The sequence below is a fragment of the Lonchura striata genome, chromosome 6 (genome assembly GCF_046129695.1).
Source record: "Lonchura striata isolate bLonStr1 chromosome 6, bLonStr1.mat, whole genome shotgun sequence".
NCBI classification, from domain to species: Eukaryota; Metazoa; Chordata; class Aves; order Passeriformes; family Estrildidae; genus Lonchura; species Lonchura striata.
In genome coordinates this window covers 59,476,936-59,496,850 of record NC_134608.1, presented here as the reverse complement: position 1 = coordinate 59,496,850, position 19,915 = coordinate 59,476,936, and the positions used below count along the sequence as shown (strand labels likewise).

Genomic DNA, 19,915 nt, shown 5'->3' with positions numbered 1-19,915 from the left:
GCTCTGCGCGGAGATGGAGCCCGTGTTTTTGGCACAGCCACCTCCCTTTGGCATCTCTGCCTCCCGCCCGTGGTACCCGAGGAGCTGCAGCCGCTGCCGCTCGCCGCCGGCTCGGTCCGTCCGCGCTGCTTAGCCGGGGATGTTTATCGTGCCTGCTGCTTCGGGAGGCTGCAGGGCTGGGGGGAAATTCTTTGAGCCTCGTTATCCCTGCGGTAACTATAGACTTTGGCAGGAATGCGGGTGATTCATTTCAGGTCCGTGCGCTCAGCTCTGCGCTGGGTGCCTGGGAGACAGCAGCGTCCCCCTTGCCCCGCTTTCACCAAACCCTGCGAATTCAGCCCGCCTAAGGAAACGCTGCCGAGCTGCTAATCACACGCTCTGAAACAAAACAGCACTTCACTCCGGGATCTGGGCAAGATCAGACTTCCCTCCCTCCCTCCCTCCTCCCCTCCCTCTCCCGCCGTCCCCTCCCTGCTTTTCCCCTCCCTCTCGCCGGCAGCAGCCCAGCCGGTCCCTCCGCTCCGACCCGGCAGCCTCACGCTGGGGCCGCTGCCGGCGGGGGCTGCCCGGAGCTCTCAGCCCGTCCTGCCCTGCCCTGCCAGCCCTGCCAGCCCCCCGTGCCCCCCGTGCCGCTCCCACCGCCGCCCCGGCCCCCGAAAGTTGTGCGGAGCGCCGAGGATGGGAGCGCATCTGCAGCCGCTGGCCCTGCGGCTCCTGGCGCTGACTTTCCCCTTGGTGGCGAAGGGTTTTCCTGACGAAACCTTGGAGAAAGCCGCGAAATCCGAGGGATATTGCAGTCGGATCCTGCGAGCGCAAGGCACCAGGAGGGAAGGGTACAATGAATTCAGCCTCAGGGTGGAGGGCGATCCAGAATTTTACAAGCCTGGAAACAGTTACCGGGGTAAGTTGGACATCCTCTGCATCCCACACTAGCGGTAGCGGTGAGAAGTGGCGCTGGAGCTGTGGCGTGTCTCTGCCTGTCATCCCCGGATCCCTCTCGGCGTGTGCGTGTGGAAGTGTGTGGGTCGAGGCAGGGTAATGTGCCCCCACGCATTACTTTATTGGGGATGCTTCCATGGCAAGTTAGAGGAGTTGGGTTGCAATGTATCACTTTACTCCCAAGCATTCCTCATTAAGAGGAATTTCCTTTCCTTTGCGAACCCTCTCCACAGGCTCAGCGCTCGCACAAGATCACAAGTTGCAGCGATGCAAAGCACGCTCTTCTCCCGTCTACCCGCTTCTGTGGGATTTCTTCCTACCCCTTTAAATACAGCCCGGTGCACGGGAGAAGCTTTAACATTCAGCTTTAACATTCAGCAGGAAGGAGAGGAAGCTCGGAGCAAATCTTTCTTGCCCTGAAATATGAATGTTAATATAATGAGTTAGCATATGGGCAAACATGATGCAGCATACTGCCAACTTCCCACATTTTCCACTTAACGTTTATCCCACCCCTAGGATTTTTTTTTTTTTTTTTTTTTTTTGGGCAAATGAACAGATGGTTCAAACAGGAAAGAGGCAGAGACAGTGCTAACGACCACTGTAAATAAGAGATGGAGGCATTCGCTCTTCCCTGAGCATGCCACATACAGTCCTTGGAATGAACTTCCAAAGTACATTTGGGTGTATTTTACTAATTAATAGGCAAAGACAGGTTTTGGTCACTTTTTCTGCCTCACTGTATAATGCCTTTAGAAATAAACCTTCTTGGAATGTGCTGTTAATCTTCTATTTTAAAAACACTTTTAAAAGAACTTGGGCATTTTTAGGTACCACAATTAACATACTTTTAGGAAAACGAAATATACTGGGAGATTCTTCTAAGTGTTTCTTAGATCCAGGGTAAACAGCAATGCTTTCCCATTGCATGAACATGGGAATCTTAGTATATATAGGGAGAAAAAAGTGTGCATTTAGCATAATCACTGTGTTTCTTCAAATCGTCTACAGCAGTGGTTCACCTGCTTTGAGCACCAGTCTGTAACTTTGCATGCTATTGATTTGATTTTTTCCCCCGATTTGTTTCATTTTAAGGTGATGTGAGGAAATGCACATTGCTCACAAGCTGGGTAGCTGTTCCAGACATTAGGATTAGAGCCTCGAGTCTGAAAGGTTTCATGTGGCATGTCAGCTTGATACATCTGCTAAGCAGGACAAAGATGTGCCACATTTTTGGATAATGACAAATGAGAACATTCTTTAAAAGTTTTGGAATTCACTTCTGTGAAAAGGTTACTGGACACTTTCAGTCATCTACCAAAGAAGTTTCTATTGCATAGAAATGTAGGAAGAACGAAGCTCCCAGATGAATTAGCAGAACTAATTTTCTGGAGATATTAGGTCTTGGCATTAGGAACTCAATTAATAAAATCACATTAGGCTATTATAGCTGCTTGGAAGTGAGAAAATTACAGCTAATAGTAAAAAGTTAAAATGTAGAACAGAATATGTGCCTACATTTCTCATCCTTAGGACTGAAGTATTCAGGTGGCACATTGGGGCATGTAGATTGTTCTTTGAGGACACATTCCTGAATACATGGAAGAACACAAATAAATGTTGCTGTAACATAGCAGTAGTTAAAACTGACAATATACAGAAAGCTCTGACAGCTTGCTTTCAAAGCCATTTCTTCAGTCCAACTGGAACTTAATTCCTTTTTTATGCAAATGATGGAAAATCCAACTAATGATTAAAACAATGATATATAATGACTGATCTGTGGGATTTTGTTTGTTTGTATTTATTTACCTGCAAATTACTCTATATGCAACGTGGCAGAAGACTTGCACAACCTCCTTAGCACTGGAGCCAGATATTCCTGTTCCTATGGCCCCTGCCTGAATTGATGCATCTGGATCCTTGGTACATTCCCTAGTGGGCTCTTGGAATAAACTAGTATTTTTAAGGTGGATAACACAGGAATTATATGTACATGGAAATGTTCTCCACAAAAGCCTCGGTGTAGGGACATCCATTTATCTTCATGCTATCAGTCCCTGTGACACAGCAGACTCAAGAAGGAAGTATCTCAGCACCCTTGCAGTGTGGGAATCAGGAGACCAACCTTCACAGCTGCTGTTTGGGGGAGATTTTATGGCTCCCCTGCAGTTATTCACCTTTAAATGAATCACAATCCATTTGCCCCGAGGGGGAACCCTGGGGGGATCTGTGTGTAAGGAGCTGTGAAGTTTGGGTTTTCCACCTCTGGAGCTGAGGTAGAAAACAGGGGCCCTGGGCACTGAATAACTTCTCTGGGTGGGAATTCACCTCCTGTGTCTGGCAGCTGTACAATTAGAAATGTCTCCCTGTAGGACCAGGTTTGTGGGCACACCATCCTAGGGTCAAGGTCCCCTCCTCCCTTCTGGGTACCTTCGACCTTGATGGATCTGCTCTCGCTTCCACCGAAGGTCAGAGTTCTCAATGTGCTCAGAGGCACAAATGAGCCTGAAGTTTGGATGGTGATACAGGGTAATGATCCTTGAAAATACTCAGTCCTGGCTTTATTGATTGTAGAGTTAGATTAATGATTGCATGAGATTTCCATGAAAAAATGAGGTAACTTTCATGCTATTAAAATGCAAATAAACTTGCTTCTACAAAAAGGTAGTATTGTGCCCATTTCACATGTGAACATGCAGTAGACATGCTTTCTGCTATGATATAATGAAAATATTCTGAAGAAGAAAAGGAGTACTAGACTAGTTATAATCCTTACATATACCTCCTGTGTGGATGCTGTTTCTGGTTTTAATGGAATTTCCATTTGTAGGTCAGTTCACTTTCTCAGTTTTTGAGGAAAGGCTCATTTAAGGTGTTGTGCTCTATTGCTTTGGGGACTTCTCTTCCAAGCAATGTTGAGTCTTTTTCTTTCCATTTCCTTCTTCCCCCCTCAATGTGCAAACACTTTTCAAACAAGCACTCATTCTGTAACTACATTAGGCATTCCCACGTTTCACAAAATATGGGTGAAATTTGGCAGGTGTGTTTGTTGGTACTTGTGCATTGTACGACACAGGATGTGCAGTTGTGTAGGGTGAGAATAGGCAGATTTCCTGCCTGAAACCAAAGGAGCAACTGCTTTGCTCACCCCACCTTCAGCTTGGGACACTGAGGACAGAGAAGCATGGGGAAGGCGTGTGCCAAAGAGCAACTTGTAAAGTAATTAGAGGGATGTAAAGTAAAGTACCCAGAGGGATGGAAACGGACAAAAGTAAGTGCTGATATGTAATCTCCCGTTTAAAGTGAAATCCTTAACTCTGGGGCTTGCGCTGAGATTGAAGCGATCCTTGCAGGAAGTTCCTATCATTCAGTGAAAGTTAATTAGTGTGAAGGCGGCGTGAGCAGGACGCAGCTGTTGTTTCAAATGGCAGAGTTTAGCCCAGGAACTCTCAGCTCTTATGCAACAAAGAGCCGCTCCCTTGTGAAAAACAGATGTGCTCTGACAGCTTCCCGGGGCTGCCCGTGCAGGGCGAGCCTCTGCCGAGCTGGGACACCCAGCCCAGAGGCAGAGACCCCAGAAATCCCGACTGTGGATTTGGGATAAACCCTCGTGCTGCGGTGCCGCCTGAGCACACGGATGGTTCCGAGCACACTGACAGATCCTTCCCAGCTCAGGTGTTCCCTGAGTTCTGGCCTGCCTCTGGGCTACCGAAGCACACATCCCTCAAGGATGGAAATCCCAAAGCACACATCCCTCAAGGATGGAAATCCCAAAGCACACATCCCTCAAGGTGGAAATCCCAAGGCGCGGAGCCTGCATCCCCGGAGCCCGCTGTGGCCGGGCGGCTCCGCGCCCTCCCGGTGCCCGCCGCGCAGGGATGGATGGACCCGGCTGAACCCCCGGGCTGGGCTCGGATTGTTCGCTTTTTGGGCTCGATGGACCCGCCTGAGCCCTCGGGCTGGGCTCGGATTTTTTGGATTTTGGGCTGGATGAGCTGCCGAGCCCAGCGGAGAGCGCAGCTGCCGGGATGCGGCTGCCGGGCGAGGGAGGCTGGGGGAGGGCAGCATCCCTCCCCTCGGAGGGAGCCTGGATTTATTCGGGGTACTGCTAACCCCAGGCGTTCAAAAACTATCTATGACTCAGGCTTTGGAATTGCCTCCCTTTCGCCTTTTTTTTTTTTTTTTTTTTTTTTTTTTTTCCCCTGGTGTTTCTCTAGCATTCCAGATCTCCGTTTTATAGATAGGTGTTTAGGATTTTGAAAACTGTTTGTAACTTTGTGAGGAAAAGGAGAACTGTTGAGTCAACTCACAGCTGTTTTCTCTGCTTGCTTGCACACGTATTTAAGTGTTGCTGGTGTAACCTTTAACTCACAGTGATTCAGAGTCTATAATTGCATATGATATGGAAAAATTTGTTGCATGTAAAAGGCCTTTACAGCAGTTAATTTCTAAGAATCACTGTTCAAGCAGGAGTAATGTGGTCATCTCTGCTGAGCAGTATGCTGTTCTCAGTTATTGCAGCTGAGAGGCTGCCTGTGGCTTTTCATTTAGCCAGAGCTGCAGAAGTTTGCAAAACGGGACTAGTCATGCTAATTATTGGGCAGGAAATGAATTAATGAATTGGAGCAATACATTGTAGAGTAAGCAGAAATTTTAATGGCATTATGTTGCTATCCCATTTTGGAATATAATATGTGAAATTTTCTTTCTCCCCCAAAATCACGACATTTAAGCTCATCATAAGGTTCCATGGAATGAAAAGTGTGTTGAAAATCATGAGAGTTGGGGGACTTGCTATTGTGCCCATCATTTCCCCAGATTTTTATAGGTGTTTTCAGGTTTATAGGTCAGAGCACGGAACTTACACAAAAGTTTGAAAATTGAAATAAATCTCTCCAATCCTTGTTTTTTGTTCCACACAGAGTCAGAAAAGTTAGGTATTTGTACAAGCACCATGGGTTTTAGATCCAAATACAGCTGAATAATGTTAGATATTTTCAAATAGCCTATTTTATATATTTCTGCTACTGAATTTCTAGATCAAAGAACTCTCCATATGTTCCAAATGAACTCTGGGGCATATTTTGAAATCCATATCTTTTAAGGGAGATCTGTAATTTTTAGCAGTGTGATTCACCCCATTGCAGCCTATTTGTGTGAGAGGGAGTCCTTTGTGGATACTCTTCTATGGAGCAGCCTTGGTAGTTGTAGTTTGCTCTGAAAACTGTGGGTGGTCTTCAGTTTTTATTGTGCCTGTCAGGGTTGGAGAGTGTGACAATAAAGTATTATGAGTGACTCTGCATTATGCTTAAAGTAAAAGTTACTTAAAACACTCAGAGTTCAATTTTTTATCTCTTTTAGTTTAGTTCTAGAAAAACTTTTTTTTTTTTTTCCCTAAAATTTACCCCTGTTTCAGGAAAGGATTGCTATAAGTTGTTGAAGAGTGTTTTCTAATTTCAAAAGCCCTGCCTCGAAATTCTGCCTCATTCTGTCTTTCTGACAGCGTTCAAAAGAGCCTCAGCTGATGACCCTGGGATTATCTCAGCTGGTTAGAGCCTGGTGCTAAAAATGTGGCTTCAATCCCTGCAGGGGCCATTCACTTCAGAGCCAGACTTGATCCTTGTAGGTCTTTTCCAAGCTAGAATATCGTGTAGTTCTGTGAATTCAGGTGGTGCTTGGGTGGTGAACAGACACATCACACAAAGCTGTCTTGCACTGGCATCAAATCAAGGATTTAATCCTGCTGCTGAGCATGGTAAACTCAGATTAGTCAGCATCACATTACCTGTGCTCTGCTGGTGGATCCAGTGCTGCCTTCCTGCTCAGGACAGGTGTGTGAAGAAGGGTGTATGGGATTGGTTTGGCAATCAGAGCTTAGGGGTCAGCTTCAGCCAGGAGTTGAATTTTGTGTCCCGTTTTGCCCTGAGGATGAAGCAGAGGAAGGATATTTTGAGATCCCACATTTCCAGAAGCTGCAGTGCTGTGTTGAGTGTAGCTGAGCTGGAGCAGGCAATGTGGTCATCTGGCATTACAGAGAGACTTTCTGTGCACTAAAGTACTTTGTCTGTGCTCAGAACTGGACAAAAAACAAAGTCAAATATTTAGGGATGCTCCTTTACATTTAACCAGCCCCCCCCCCCCCCCCCCCCAAAACAAACAAAAAACCCCAAAGCAGAAAAACTCCTTGCACATGTGTCCCCAGCCCCAAAACAATCCTATTGTAGATCTCAGCAGATTATCAATCTCCTTTTTAAAAAAAAAAAAGGTGGGGAGGAAGAAAAAAGCTGAGGTATTTCATGCCAGTGTGTCTCAGTTTATGTGGAAACTCGGACTGAACATTTTGTATTCTGGCTGGCTTGGCTCCCTGTAGTCAGTGCTCTGACTTTGGTCAATGCCAGCTCAGAACACACACCTTTCAAGCTGTGAAATGATATGCAGGTGGCTGATTTCACAGCTAATGGTTTGTTTTTGTTATTTCTCTGTTCATCACACCCCAGTGACACTTTCTGCTGCCACTCCTGCCTACTTTCGGGGCTTCACCTTGATCGCCCTCAAGGAAGGAAAAGAAGGAGACAAAGAAGAAGACCATGCAGGATCTTTCCAGGTGAGAGAACTTTCCCTGACCTACACCCTCTGGAGTCTTCTTTGCTGTTTGCCTGGCTCAGAGGGAGATGTTTTATGCACAGCAGAGTGCAGACTGTGTTTTGGTAAGCACAAATGTTTGTGGGTGTTGACATGAGGACGCTTTATATTCCGTATGTGTTCAAGGAGTCGAGGCTCCTGTGCCTGGATTGCAGCCTGCCTTCCCTCAGTCCTGCAGTTAAAAAGAAGCAACAGTTATCTGAACTAGAGCCTAGGACACCTAAACCTTTTATCCAAAGTGATTATCAAAATTGTTCTAGTCATATTATGGTTTTTTTTGTTTCTCTGCCTTGATATTTTTGTCCACTGAGAAGTAGAACATGAGTCTGAGAAGTGTTTACCGTGGCTGTAATGACTGTTTTATCATTCATAAATTAGATTCTGCTGTTTTATTTATGCTCAGTAGTACTTTACTTAATGAACACATTCAGTAAGATGAAATGTTTGTTATTAAAAGGACTAGAATCCAGAAGGATGATTCACAAACTGGTATTTTCAGCTACTCCATGCAGGGAATTCTGGAAACTGAGAGTATCTACAATATTTATGGAAGAAGGTAGAAAGGATGTGTGGAGGTTTGATTCTCACATGAGGTATTGAATTGTATTGATTACAATTTACAGGATGTGTAATAATATTGATAGTAATTTTAATTGTGATTTCTAGTTGAAGATTTCACTTGCATTGGGTTTCAAGGTTTCCAAGGGAAATACTCAAGTTTCACTTTTGGTGATCTGCAAGGAGACAGAAATTAACATATCTTCTATATTTCTTCTAGATTTTTGCATATATCAAATATGATGTGCAAACTCAATAACTAATTGCCCAGTTTTCTGACTGAGTTTTCTTAGAGACCTCTGTCTGGTTTTCATACATTTTGTAAGAAAATCTAGAATAAGTGAGAACATCTTTGAAGTTGGAATAACCCCATCTTCATTAAAATAGAACAAATTCCTATTTGGGAGAAATCTTTTTAATATGTACTTTTGATAAGGTTGGGTTTTTAAAGAATAAGCTAATATTGAAGGATCAGCTACTGCTAAGAAGTGGAAATAGTGGTGCTTCATCTATTTTAAAAATAGCATGTCACCATTAATTCCTTCATTTCAGTTGTTAGTATATCTGTGGCTGTGGCTAATAGGAAAAATTTGGCCTGAGTTTTGTCTTTAATTCACAATGAGAAACTCACTAAGCTTTGCTGAAGTACAGAGGCATTTTGAAGTTAGCAGAGTGGGAAGCAAATGGAAATTTTATATAGATGGATTAAAATGAAAAAGCCCAGTGGATCTCAGTGGAGGGAAGATTGTTTAATTAAGTGCATTGTATGGGTTGCAGTCTGAACTTGGTGTTCTTATGGGCAGGTGGGAGTTTCAAAGGTTATCCATAACCAAATTTGTATATCTGTGCTTTAAACAGTACTCACCATGCTCATCCCACGCTAGCACAACTCCCTGAAGTTTATTCAGATGGTGTCTGCCTGTTCTGCCTCTGTGGATACAGATGTAAGATTCTCATTTAAGAATTCAAAGAATGCTTGCAGTGGTAAATACAGACGTCCCTTGTAGCGTGGCTGGGTGGTAGCAACCAGGAGAAAAAAGATGTTTGTTTCAAGTGTTTGCACTGTGTTTTTATTAGAAAGTGAAGATGCCAAGGGTGGCTGAACAGCTGTGCAGAGTAAGAAAAAGCCGTGTGTGTACAGTAACGTGGATGCCACTTGCAGTTCTGCTTTCCCTGTGTTCAGATGGAGCATATGCCATTCCATGATTCACACAGTGCAACAGAACTCGGGGAAAATTCCTTAACAGTGGTGTGAGACTAAATGCTGCTTTTGGACTGCACCTCTGCCTCCATGAGGAGACACATCCACTGTTCAGACCTTGGCTGAAGCAAAGCACTGCATGAACAAGTGCTTCATTGGCATCAGAAAACTTCCTGGTACAGGCAATGAATGGGATGGAAGGGGAACTGAGCAAAGCAGACTTTCCTTCCATGACTTACACACTGCCAGAGCTCACCTCTAGGTTGGGGGTGGCTCTGTGTGGTGGAAAAGTCTCTCCTCCAACCCGTGCTTCCAAAGAAAGGCTCAGTAGCTGTTGGAATCTGTGGTATTTAAATGATTCTGAGATTGTAGAAAGTCTCTATCTTTCAGCCCCGCTGCCAAAGCAGAAGCCATAACTGGTCTGTGCTGGTTTCCAGGTTGTTTATTCTGTTTATCTTTAACATGTTCTGCTGCCCTGCCCAGCTCTGTCCTGCAGGGCAGCGTGTGGGGCTCTGCCCTCAGTGGGATGTGACAAACATTAAATACCAGAAACTCCCTGGGCTGCATTTACAATAACGTGCCAATATCTGTCACCTACGTTGGACAGTGTGTCCCCAGCCTGAACCAACAGAAAAATGCCAACACCACAGTGAGACATGGAGGGCATGAAGAAGGAGAAAAAGGACAAGGCGCACCCAATTTCTTCCATTTGTCCCCTTTGGACCCCTTATCTAGAATCCTAAAATTTACTTTTGCACCCATGCCACACTTAATTATTACTCATATCAAACACTCAGAGCTTGTAATTCATCCTGTAAGATTGGAAACTGTTTTCCATGGCCAGAGATCACAGCCAGTGTCTCTGGGGCTCTGTCCAGGGGGGTTCCTGACCCCTGCCAGGGTCCCAGGGCAGCCAGAGGGAAGCCCTGGATTCCCACAAGTAGTCTTCTGTTGTCTGGTCTCAAGGCAGTTTATTGCAAATTATCTAAAAGATTTTCTTCTGGGGCTGCTGTGGTTTGCTCACAGCTCAGGCAGAGGCACACACACACCCTGACATCCTCTCTGACCCCGACTGCTTCTTCTCTCCCTGCCCCTGGCTGCTGCTCTCTTTTATATGGTACATTACGTGTGACATGGTTACAGTTTTCCCCAATGGCTATTACCTGTATTAAATGGTGATTTTCTATCTTTTATATGGTACATTACATGTTACATGGTTACAGTTTTTCCCAATGCCTATTACCTATATTAAATGGTGATTTTCTACTCTAAACCAATCTGTGAGTGCCAACATCACCAAGAACATGGAGGTAAGGAAGAAGAAAGAGGGAGGACAGGGCAGGCCCAAATCCCTCCATATTAAAACTTCTGACCCCCATGTACAAAATTAAAACCCCCCTGTACAGCACTCAAAAATTATTCCCTCTACTTTGTAACTACTTCTACTATAATATAAAACTTTTGTGACTTCTTGTTCTACCTGCAAAGTTGGTAAATCATTCCATGGCTCAAACTCAAAATCACAGCTGTTTCCAGCTGCCTGTCAGGGTCTCAAATGCTTCTGACCTGGGCCTGGAACAACCAAAAGTGTCTGAGGAACATTTTTAGCTCCGACACCAGACCATAAAACACTTGATTTGCATGCCTCAAGCTGTGAGCTGTGAGTCACACCAGGCTTCATGGAGAAGACCTGACACCCCTGGTGTCAGACTGACCAGCAGGGCAGCGCCTCAAAGCCCTGTAAAGGAGCTTGTGGTGGTAAAGAAGGGCTAAAATGGAGTTTTTGGCTTAGATGGGTACACCTAGGAGGGGAAAGCACTATTCTCAGGGGTCACAGTCTGGCTGGAGCAGGGAGAGTGCTGCAGCCCATCCGTGAGCAGCTGCTGTAGCCTCCTCATGGCTTGTTTGCTCCTGTGTGACTCTGCAGGTCACCAGGTACAGTCAGTCCTCATTAACCATCAAGCTGCAGGGTTGTGATCCTAAAAACAGCACAGCTGTTAAAATCCTTGGTTGGGCAGGTATTTTTTTCTGCACACTTTCTGGTTACCCCTATACTTGAGACCTTTATAGATGTGTGGTGTGGACTCCACCATCCTATATCTGTTCTCCTCTGAGACAAGTGAGACTTTAAAATCTGATTTTATTGTTTGTTTAGTCAATGTAGTCAAACTGCCTTCATTTTTTGTCCTTGTAGTGCACACAGGACACAATCCAGCCTTAAAATAAATCACTTTGCCTCCCAAAAACACATGTTAAATAGCTAAGTTAAATATGGCTGGAGAATCCACGATGCCAAATTCAGCCACAGAAATTTGGGGGTATAGAATAGGGCTTTTCCTTATGCCAGTAGTAATTGTACAGCTCAATGAGGCCCTCTGACAATTTTGGGTCTGTCCCATTGGCCTCTTTACACAACCCATTCCCAGCTCTTGCCATGCAGATTGCTGATCCTTCTCTTTTGCAATGTTTAGCAATAGTCTGCAAATCGTTTGGAAGGCAAATTAAACCCCAGGGCAGCAATCAGCACTGGCTGACTGCAGGAGAGTGTCTGTGTAGGCCATTTGAATCAACATATGTGTGCAATGTAAAAGATTTGGTCTGATAAATAATGTACAATATTAAAGATGTAGTGCTGAACCTCATCTCATCTATTTTCCTTGGTCTCTGAGGCAGGATAAACATTCCAAGGAAATTTTTGGTGAATGTTTTGTCAATCTGTTCAGAAGTGTTCAACAAGAAGAACAAATTCATTTCTCCAAGTTTAAACAATATATGTTATTTAATAGAAAATTTAAGGAGAACTTTGTAGATCTTTTACTAACATCCAAACTGAGTCTTTACTAACATTAGTTAAATTGCTCTCTTATGAAATTGTCTTACTAAATTAAGAATTTTCTTGATGCATTATGAAGAAGGCAGTCTGAAGTTTCCTTTATTCCCTCTATCCAGTTCTAAACACACTCTACCTGTTCATTATTCAAAGTTTCATGTTTTCATTGTAGGCTATCTCCTTCCAGCTGTGCTTTTTCTGCAGCCAAGTTGAAATTCCAGTCTCACATTCCTCAGAATTGTATGCAGGAGTTGATTTGGACCCTCAGAATAAAATAATAGAATTTGGATGCAGTAATCCCTAGAGTGGCACAGATTTGGAGACCCTGGTGTTCAGGAAGGATCTTCTCTGTCTTTTATTGCTTTTTTCTTCTACTGTAGCACTTCATCCAGTTTATCAAGGCAGTTATGGACTGCAATCCTGTCCTTCAAGATGCCATTCATTCCTCCAAAAGATGGTACTATTTGTGAACATAACTGATAATTGAACACTCAATAAAAATATATATAAAATATTAAAAAATTAGAATAATAATTAGAAATAGTAACAAAATATTATATAAAATATAAGTATATATATTTTATAAATTTAAAGTAGTTCTATATTATGCACTTATATATATTTTTATATCTACACTTATATAGATTTATTTTTTTATATTTGCATATATATTTATTTTTATATATTTACAGATATATATATTTTTAAATATAATTATATATTAGGCAATTATATGTATTTTTATATCTAAACATATATATATATTTATATATTTACATATATATATATATATTTATATATTTACATATATTTTTAATATAATTATATATTAGGCACTCAAAATTAGGCACTTCCTTGCACTGCTGTGGCATAATCTCTTGTTAGATTTGTATCTTGTACCTGCATTTTGGTGATAGTTTAGTGTTAAATGCCTTCATCTTAGTAGTTCTCCTGGGGGTGTCCTTTTGCCTATTTTTTGCTCTAGAGTGAACCAGCAAAATTCTTAGTTTAGGCTGCTGAATTTAACGACCCACCTGTGCAAAGGCAATTTAAGAAAGTGAGCAGGCACAGCAGCACCAAGAATGAAGGTTTCATTAAAGGTGTGGCATTTATAAGAGCTTGAGGCTGTCCTGAAGAAGAAAACATTGAAGGAAAATTAAAGTAAGGCAAGTAAGTGGTCCTTTATCTCTAGTCCCTGAAGCAATAACCCAGACTTGTCCTTTGTTTTTGGTCCTCCCATTCTTTTGTTGCAGTTTAGTTGACTGATGTGCTCAGCAAGGCATTTAGATTAAAATATATTTTTACAACCTCTTAGAGAAGCAGCTCCTCTTATGCTGTGTTCCAGCATTTTATAGGAATCTTACATCTTCTTGATACATTCCATTTTGAAAGATGCAGTCTTAAAAGGCTTTTAGCCATTTCAAATGATTTATTCTTGTATTTATAAGCAAAGGTTGTTTTATGGTTTTGAAAAGAATTAATGACTACAGTTATATTTTAAGCCTTTAATATTAAAAATTCAGGTATATTTGGGTCATCTTGATGTTCTTTTAGGCTTGTGTGTTTGGGTTTTTTAAGCTTGTATCCCAATATAAACTCATCAGGATACTTTGTAAATAGCTTATTCTGAGGTGCATGAATTGATGTAGTTTTCTTTAACAAGTGCCTAGAACTTCCAAGTATTTTGCTCATGTTTGCATTCTCTACATTCCCTGGCGCAGCATCTCATCACTGAGACAGAGTCTGTCATCTTGCTGCTTAAGAACATGTGGAGGTAATGATCCAGAGCCATAATTAAAGGAGTATTTAAAATAGAATATGCCAGGTATAGAATTTGTAGACCAAGCAGGTAGACATGAATACTGAGTCTGTAAAATTTAAATCTCTTGTTCTTTTACATTTATGAGAGTATTGCCAAATTTTCTTTCTATAAGAATCACTGCAAATATTATTCTAGGCATAAACTCCGTTTATGTTATAATGGAAAATCAAACTCTAGTTCACCTTTCTGTTAGGGTGGGATTGTTTAACCTTGATGAACACTTTCACACATCTTTCTAGAGCTCCAAATTCCATATCTTGATATTCAGGGATTAAAAATGAGCTTAAAAATAAAAATCCCCAAAAAAGAATCTGCCACCGCCAGTTTTAGCACTGACTGAGATTAAATATAAATATCTCTGATACACTGGAAAAAACTCAACTTGAACCACTTATAGGCAAGATTTTAGTTAGGAAATTGTCTCAGGAGGTAGTTATGCCTTGCTTTAGAGCAATAAATGGTGATGTAAAAGAGTGATGAGCACCAGGAACTTGCAGAACAGAAGCAGCTTTGATAGTCATTATTTGCTACTGATGAGGTTGGAGAAAAACCAAACTGGATTCCAACTGGGCAGGTTTTTGCTTCCTTCCTTTACATTTTTGTTCTGGTTTCAGCTCATGCTATGAATGAGACAAAAAAAATCTTTACATGGTAATGTTTTTCAGGTTTTGCATGGCCCACCTCTGGTTTGTTACACCTTGGGCCCTCCCCCAATTGATTGTGTACAGAGCTGCTGTGTGTTTTAAAATAAATGATTCAAAGCATAAAATTTCATAGCCAAAATTGGAAAATATAAGAAATTTCTAAATATTTCTAATAATAATTTCTGAAATTTCTGTTTTATTCTGAATTTTATTACAGTGGATCTTTGAACTACTAACACAGGTGCAAAGAGAAAATAAATATTACATTGTATTTGAAATGTAACTTAGTTTGCTGCTGAACAAAACCAGGATTCAATCTCTTAGGCTGGGCTCACTCTTCCGTTGTCAACTTGCTTATCTCAACCTTGCTGAAGTTCCTTTTCTGAGTTTTTTTCTTGCTACACAACTCTTATCACTTTAAAAAACAACTTTTTTAGTTAATTTGGCTTTAGTTTATCTTCTGACATTTCTTTTTATTTGCCCTTTCCCTATATCCTTGCTTGGCTGTGGAAAAAAACATCTAACTTCTGGGCACATAATATTTAGTCCTCTTTCTTTAATCTAATCTTATTTTCCTCTTTTTTTCTTTTTTCTTTTTTTTTTTTTTTTTTTTTTGTCTTCTGGGGAAGTGGTTTTCCTTGAGAATGACTTCAAATGATGATTGTGTCTCAGTAAGAGCTTATGTTTTTTGGAAAGGGTTATGCCTAAACAAATATTTAATTTGTGATTATTCAAGTTCTGTTTTGGAAAAATACCAGCCAACACACACACCAAGAAACCCTCTAAAAACAGTAAAACCAAAAACAGGAAGCATGCTTTTTTGAGATTGGTTAGCTGAAACTCGAGGCTCCTCTTCAGATCTGAGGTTTATCAGAGCTGGATTATCTCAAGTGTAACTTCTGCCCTGCTTTGAACACTGCCAATGCAGCAGAGCCAAAAATACCATATTTTCTGATATGGTAAAATATCAGAACTGCCTGATTAAATCCCCTGTTCAAGAAAAATATCTATTAGTTTATTCTGTCCTTTGGATTAGCATTAAACTGCAAGACTTCTTGGTTCTAAGAGGCTTCTAAAGAGACTCGTTAAAGAATCGTTTCCTAGACTTTGGCACTGACTTAACAAATCAATCCTCAAGAGAGGAAATTACACTGGAAGCACTGTTCCCTTCTGCCTTGGAGTTTCCAATCTCTCTGCAGCCACATCAGTGTTCAGAGTTCCATTCTCTCCGGGTTTGGGATTATTTCATGCTTGAAGAGGGTTCTCTGTTCAGGTCTTGCTTCCAGTCCAGAGGCCAGTTTTGCATTTACCATTGTGTCACCGTCTGACAATATCTGGATCTCTCTAACTCTGTTTTGTCAATTGGCAAGAGCTGTGTGTTCTTCCCTGGGCAGTGCTTAAGTGGACATATTTGTCTCAGTGACTCTAAGGGGATTTACTTCAAATATCCATTTATTTCCAGCCTAGGTAAACTGCCTAACTCATTGCTATTCCCCTCTCAGGTAATCTTTCTTCTGACGGTGGCACCTGGGCCGTGTGAAATTTTAGTAAAGACATTTAACCCCTCTGGCAACAGTCAGATGCTTTGCAGGAGCCATATGGCAGCTGTCACGGGCTATAACTCTAGATGTATGTAGGCTCCAGGTCCATTGGAACATCCTTTCAGCAGCTTCTCCTTAATTTATAATATTTGCCATTATGTTTCCTTCCTAAATTTCCCTTTTCCTCACCCATAACTCACCAGCTTCATTTGAGGCAGTTATCAATTACAATGGTTTGTTCCTGTGCCGAGAGAGATCAGCATGCTAATCTCTCAGCTCCTACCCCCTCCTGAAATGCTCCAAGAATCACCTCTGATGTAGTTTGCCTTTCTGCTGAAACCTTCAGCACGTCACTTCCAATCAGTGGCACCTTAGAGCAAGGGTTTGCATCAGGTCAGAGAGCATTTACCAGGCATTCCCTCCTGAGCTGGACTGAGCCATCACTGCCTGGAATCCTCACTGTGACAATATGGATCTGGACACGTGTGCTACCCCCAGAATGGCACAGGGCTTTAAAAGGAAGGCTTATTCTGGGAAAATGGGTTTATTCCTCCACTTCTCTCCAAAAAAGCACTGGCAGCTTCCAGCCTACAATGACAGGCTATGGGTATATGGAATTATGCCTGTGCCTGAGAGTCTTTTCTCATCATGTGTTTTTTCTCATGATGTGTTTTCTTTTCCCATCATGCGAATTGGGACAGTGGGGATAGAGGGGAGAAGAGTGAATGAAAGTGATGATAAAAGCTGAGGCTCAGCTTGATGGTTTCTCCAGGTTATATGGACTATAGGAAAATCCCCTTATCAGTCCTCTGGACTTCTGAAGGTACACAGATGCCAGTAGAAAGTCTCACAATCAAATTTAAATTGTGGTCTTTCTTTAATTCTTGTTTGTATGATTTTTTTTGTTGTTTTTTTTGTTTGTTTGTTTGTTTTCCTTCATTTTGCTGAGAATTTTTGGTGACTTGGAAGCAGAATGGCTCTTTTAAATTCAGGAGTTTACCTACCTGACTCATTTAGGAATGGCTGCTGCAGGCAAAATCCTTCCTCCAGGCTTCATGGTCAGTTCTCACTGTAGCTTACTCCTGAATTAATTGCTGCTAGACTAAAAGTACTACTCACTATGCCTGTTGTCTTGAGAACTGCTTCCTGAATTCAGAAGGCACTTTCTCATTACTCAAATGACCATATTTTTTATCTTCCATTATTCTAGACTGCATATGTAGCCTTCTCAGACCTAGCTGTGGACTTTCCTGGCAGTTCTCCTCCTCAGCTCCTCCCTTCCTAATGATGGTGGTGACCTCTCAGTGTTTGCCAAGGATATTGTTTCAGCTTCCACTGCTGCCCTGAGCAGTTGTAATTGATTATTGCCTTTGCTGTGACAGCTCTCTCTCATGACCTAACAACCCAGGCTCGTTAGTCATCTGCTCACTGTGTATTTATCCTGCCTCAGAATGATACAAGACCTGCTCAGGAAATGAGCCTGTCTTTGGATTCTGGTGCATTCAACATGTTTTGCCTTTTATCTTTATCTTCACATACCTTCAGAGATGGTTTTGGTCCTTTCACTTTATACACTGATGAGTGGAAATCTGTAATGGTGTCCTCAGAATGACGTGCAGGGGCTCACACAACTGAAAAATATGCCCTCTCATCCTAATCTCATCAAATGTTTTGCTTCATTGCTACTCTTTACTCAAGAGACTTTGCAGATGTGTTTCTCATCAGGATGCTTTGTTTTCCTTTGTTCTGTTTTCTCAGAAAACTGTGCAGTAAGGCTCGGATGTAGCTTTAAGAAATTTTCTTTCCCTGACCAGATGGAGGCTGTTTGGAGTCTCAGACCAAAAAAGCCACATAATGTTGCTCTTTCTGTCACACTTTTACAGAACTTGTCTCATCTAGAACAATGCTGGAACACTTCAAGGTGAAGGGACCTTGCTCATCTCAGTGAAGACTGGAATTGTAAGGATATTTCTAGCTGAAAGTGCTTCTAGCTGAAAGTGGTCTATTATCCCTGATTTCCTTCAATCCTTGCTGTTCTCCTCAACCAATCTCTGCATAATTATCAGCTGAATGAGGTGCCCTTCCCTTAAAGAGTTGAGGAAGCATTTGGGCAATGCTCTTGGGCATGTGGTGGGACTCTTTTGGATAGTCCTGTGCAGGGCCAGGGGCTGGACTCAATGGACCTTGTGGATTCCTTCCATGTCAGCACATTCTGTGACTCTGTGACCTTTCCTCTGATCACTGGCACTGATCCCAGCCTGCCCCTGAGCCTTGCTCTGGGGGGATTTCCTGGCTATGGCCATTGCTGCTCCAGGAGTAATGCTTTCATGGATGCTTTCTCCCCTGGGAAGATGAGGATTTTGTTCTGACAGCCCTGCTGCCTGTGCAGGACTGACATCTTAATCAGCAGACAAAACCAGGAGATCTGCCTTTCACTCCAAGCAGGAGATAAAGTTGTCTCTGCTCTGACCTCCCTTAACACCAGGAGCATTCTTGCCTCCTGAACGTGCTTTCCTCAATCTCTCATTTTTGTGTCTCTAGCAGGGAATCAGCCATGAGCAGATGTGGCCTCACACGACCCTTCTGAGCCAGGGTGTTCCTCAAGCCATGCTAGGGATGTTCACATTCCAGACACCATCAGGACTGACTTACAGGAGCTTGACTTACTAATCAAGCTCTAAAAATTCAAGGATTTATGTAGAAATAATGTACCACTTGCCACTATAGTTACATAGTTCTCTTTCCTGAAATGATTCCTGGCTCCTACTCCAAGTAGTTGAGCCTATAGAAGGATCTGCTATTGGGAGTTGCCCAAAGTGGAAATCTACATATGAACAATCATTGAAAGGGGACAAAAAATATTTCTTGTGAGTAATTGTATTCCTCAGAAAAGGGTAGTTTTTTTTTTTTTAAAATCTATTTTTCTCAAACCATCCCCCCTTCTGTTCTGTTTTGTCTCCTTTTTCACTTTCTGTGAGAAAAACTGAAAGTCATGTATTCAGCTTTACTTTTCTCATGGTTGCATAAGAGGCAGGATGTGCACAACATGTTCTGCAAAACCAGAATTTTCTGGATTAGGTACTTTTGGTTTCAATGAATATAGACAAGTGACTGTAAAATGAATACTGATATAGGCAAGATATTTCAACAAGCTATAATTACTGGTAATCTGCTGAACTTTTGGCACAAAATTAATTCTTTTACCAAACAAATTCTCAAACAATATTTACCACAAGATACTTTGTATTTTTATGCATAGTTACTTTTGATTCCTTGAACACCATTGAAATTAATTTTCAGATGAGAATAAATCAACACTAATGGAGAAATTCCCGATCCAGTTGCACAAAAGCTGACGTTTGGCTCTTGAGAATGCCTTTCATGGTAGTCAGTAATTAGAAAGGGAAATTCCCTGCTGGTGTAGAGCTACCATTTTGTTCCCTGTTCCCTGCATTGTTGCTGGGGGTAGGGTTATTATGCAATCCCTCCCAAGCTCATCCTACCAGACTGCTTACTAATTTGTAGGCTGTAGGTGTAAATTGAAAAGCCTTCATCCTGCTTCTGTTTACTTCACAGATTGAACTGAGCTCCAATTATTCTCATCTATGTGAATTGAGGCACTGTTGCTGCTCTTGCCTCTTTTTTCTCCTTGTGGGTGGGCACAGTTCATTTGAACCTGCTTTTCTTTCCCAAAGAAACATTTAAAAGAACGAGTATGTAAGAGGTAGCTTTGGT

At 42.1% G+C, this 19,915-nt stretch overlaps 1 protein-coding gene across 1 annotated transcript in view; it reads left to right on the top strand.

Moving 5' to 3' along the window:
• The first annotated feature begins 503 nt into the window (after positions 1-503).
• SPON1 (spondin 1) overlaps positions 504-19,915 on the top strand; it is a 189,959-nt gene continuing 170,547 nt past the window's right edge. Inside the window, exons 1-2 of the mRNA XM_021527583.2 lie at positions 504-901; positions 7,440-7,546. Of these exons, the coding sequence (XP_021383258.1) occupies positions 679-901; positions 7,440-7,546 (330 nt within the window). The 5' untranslated portion in view covers positions 504-678. The remainder of the gene's footprint in view (positions 902-7,439; positions 7,547-19,915) is intronic.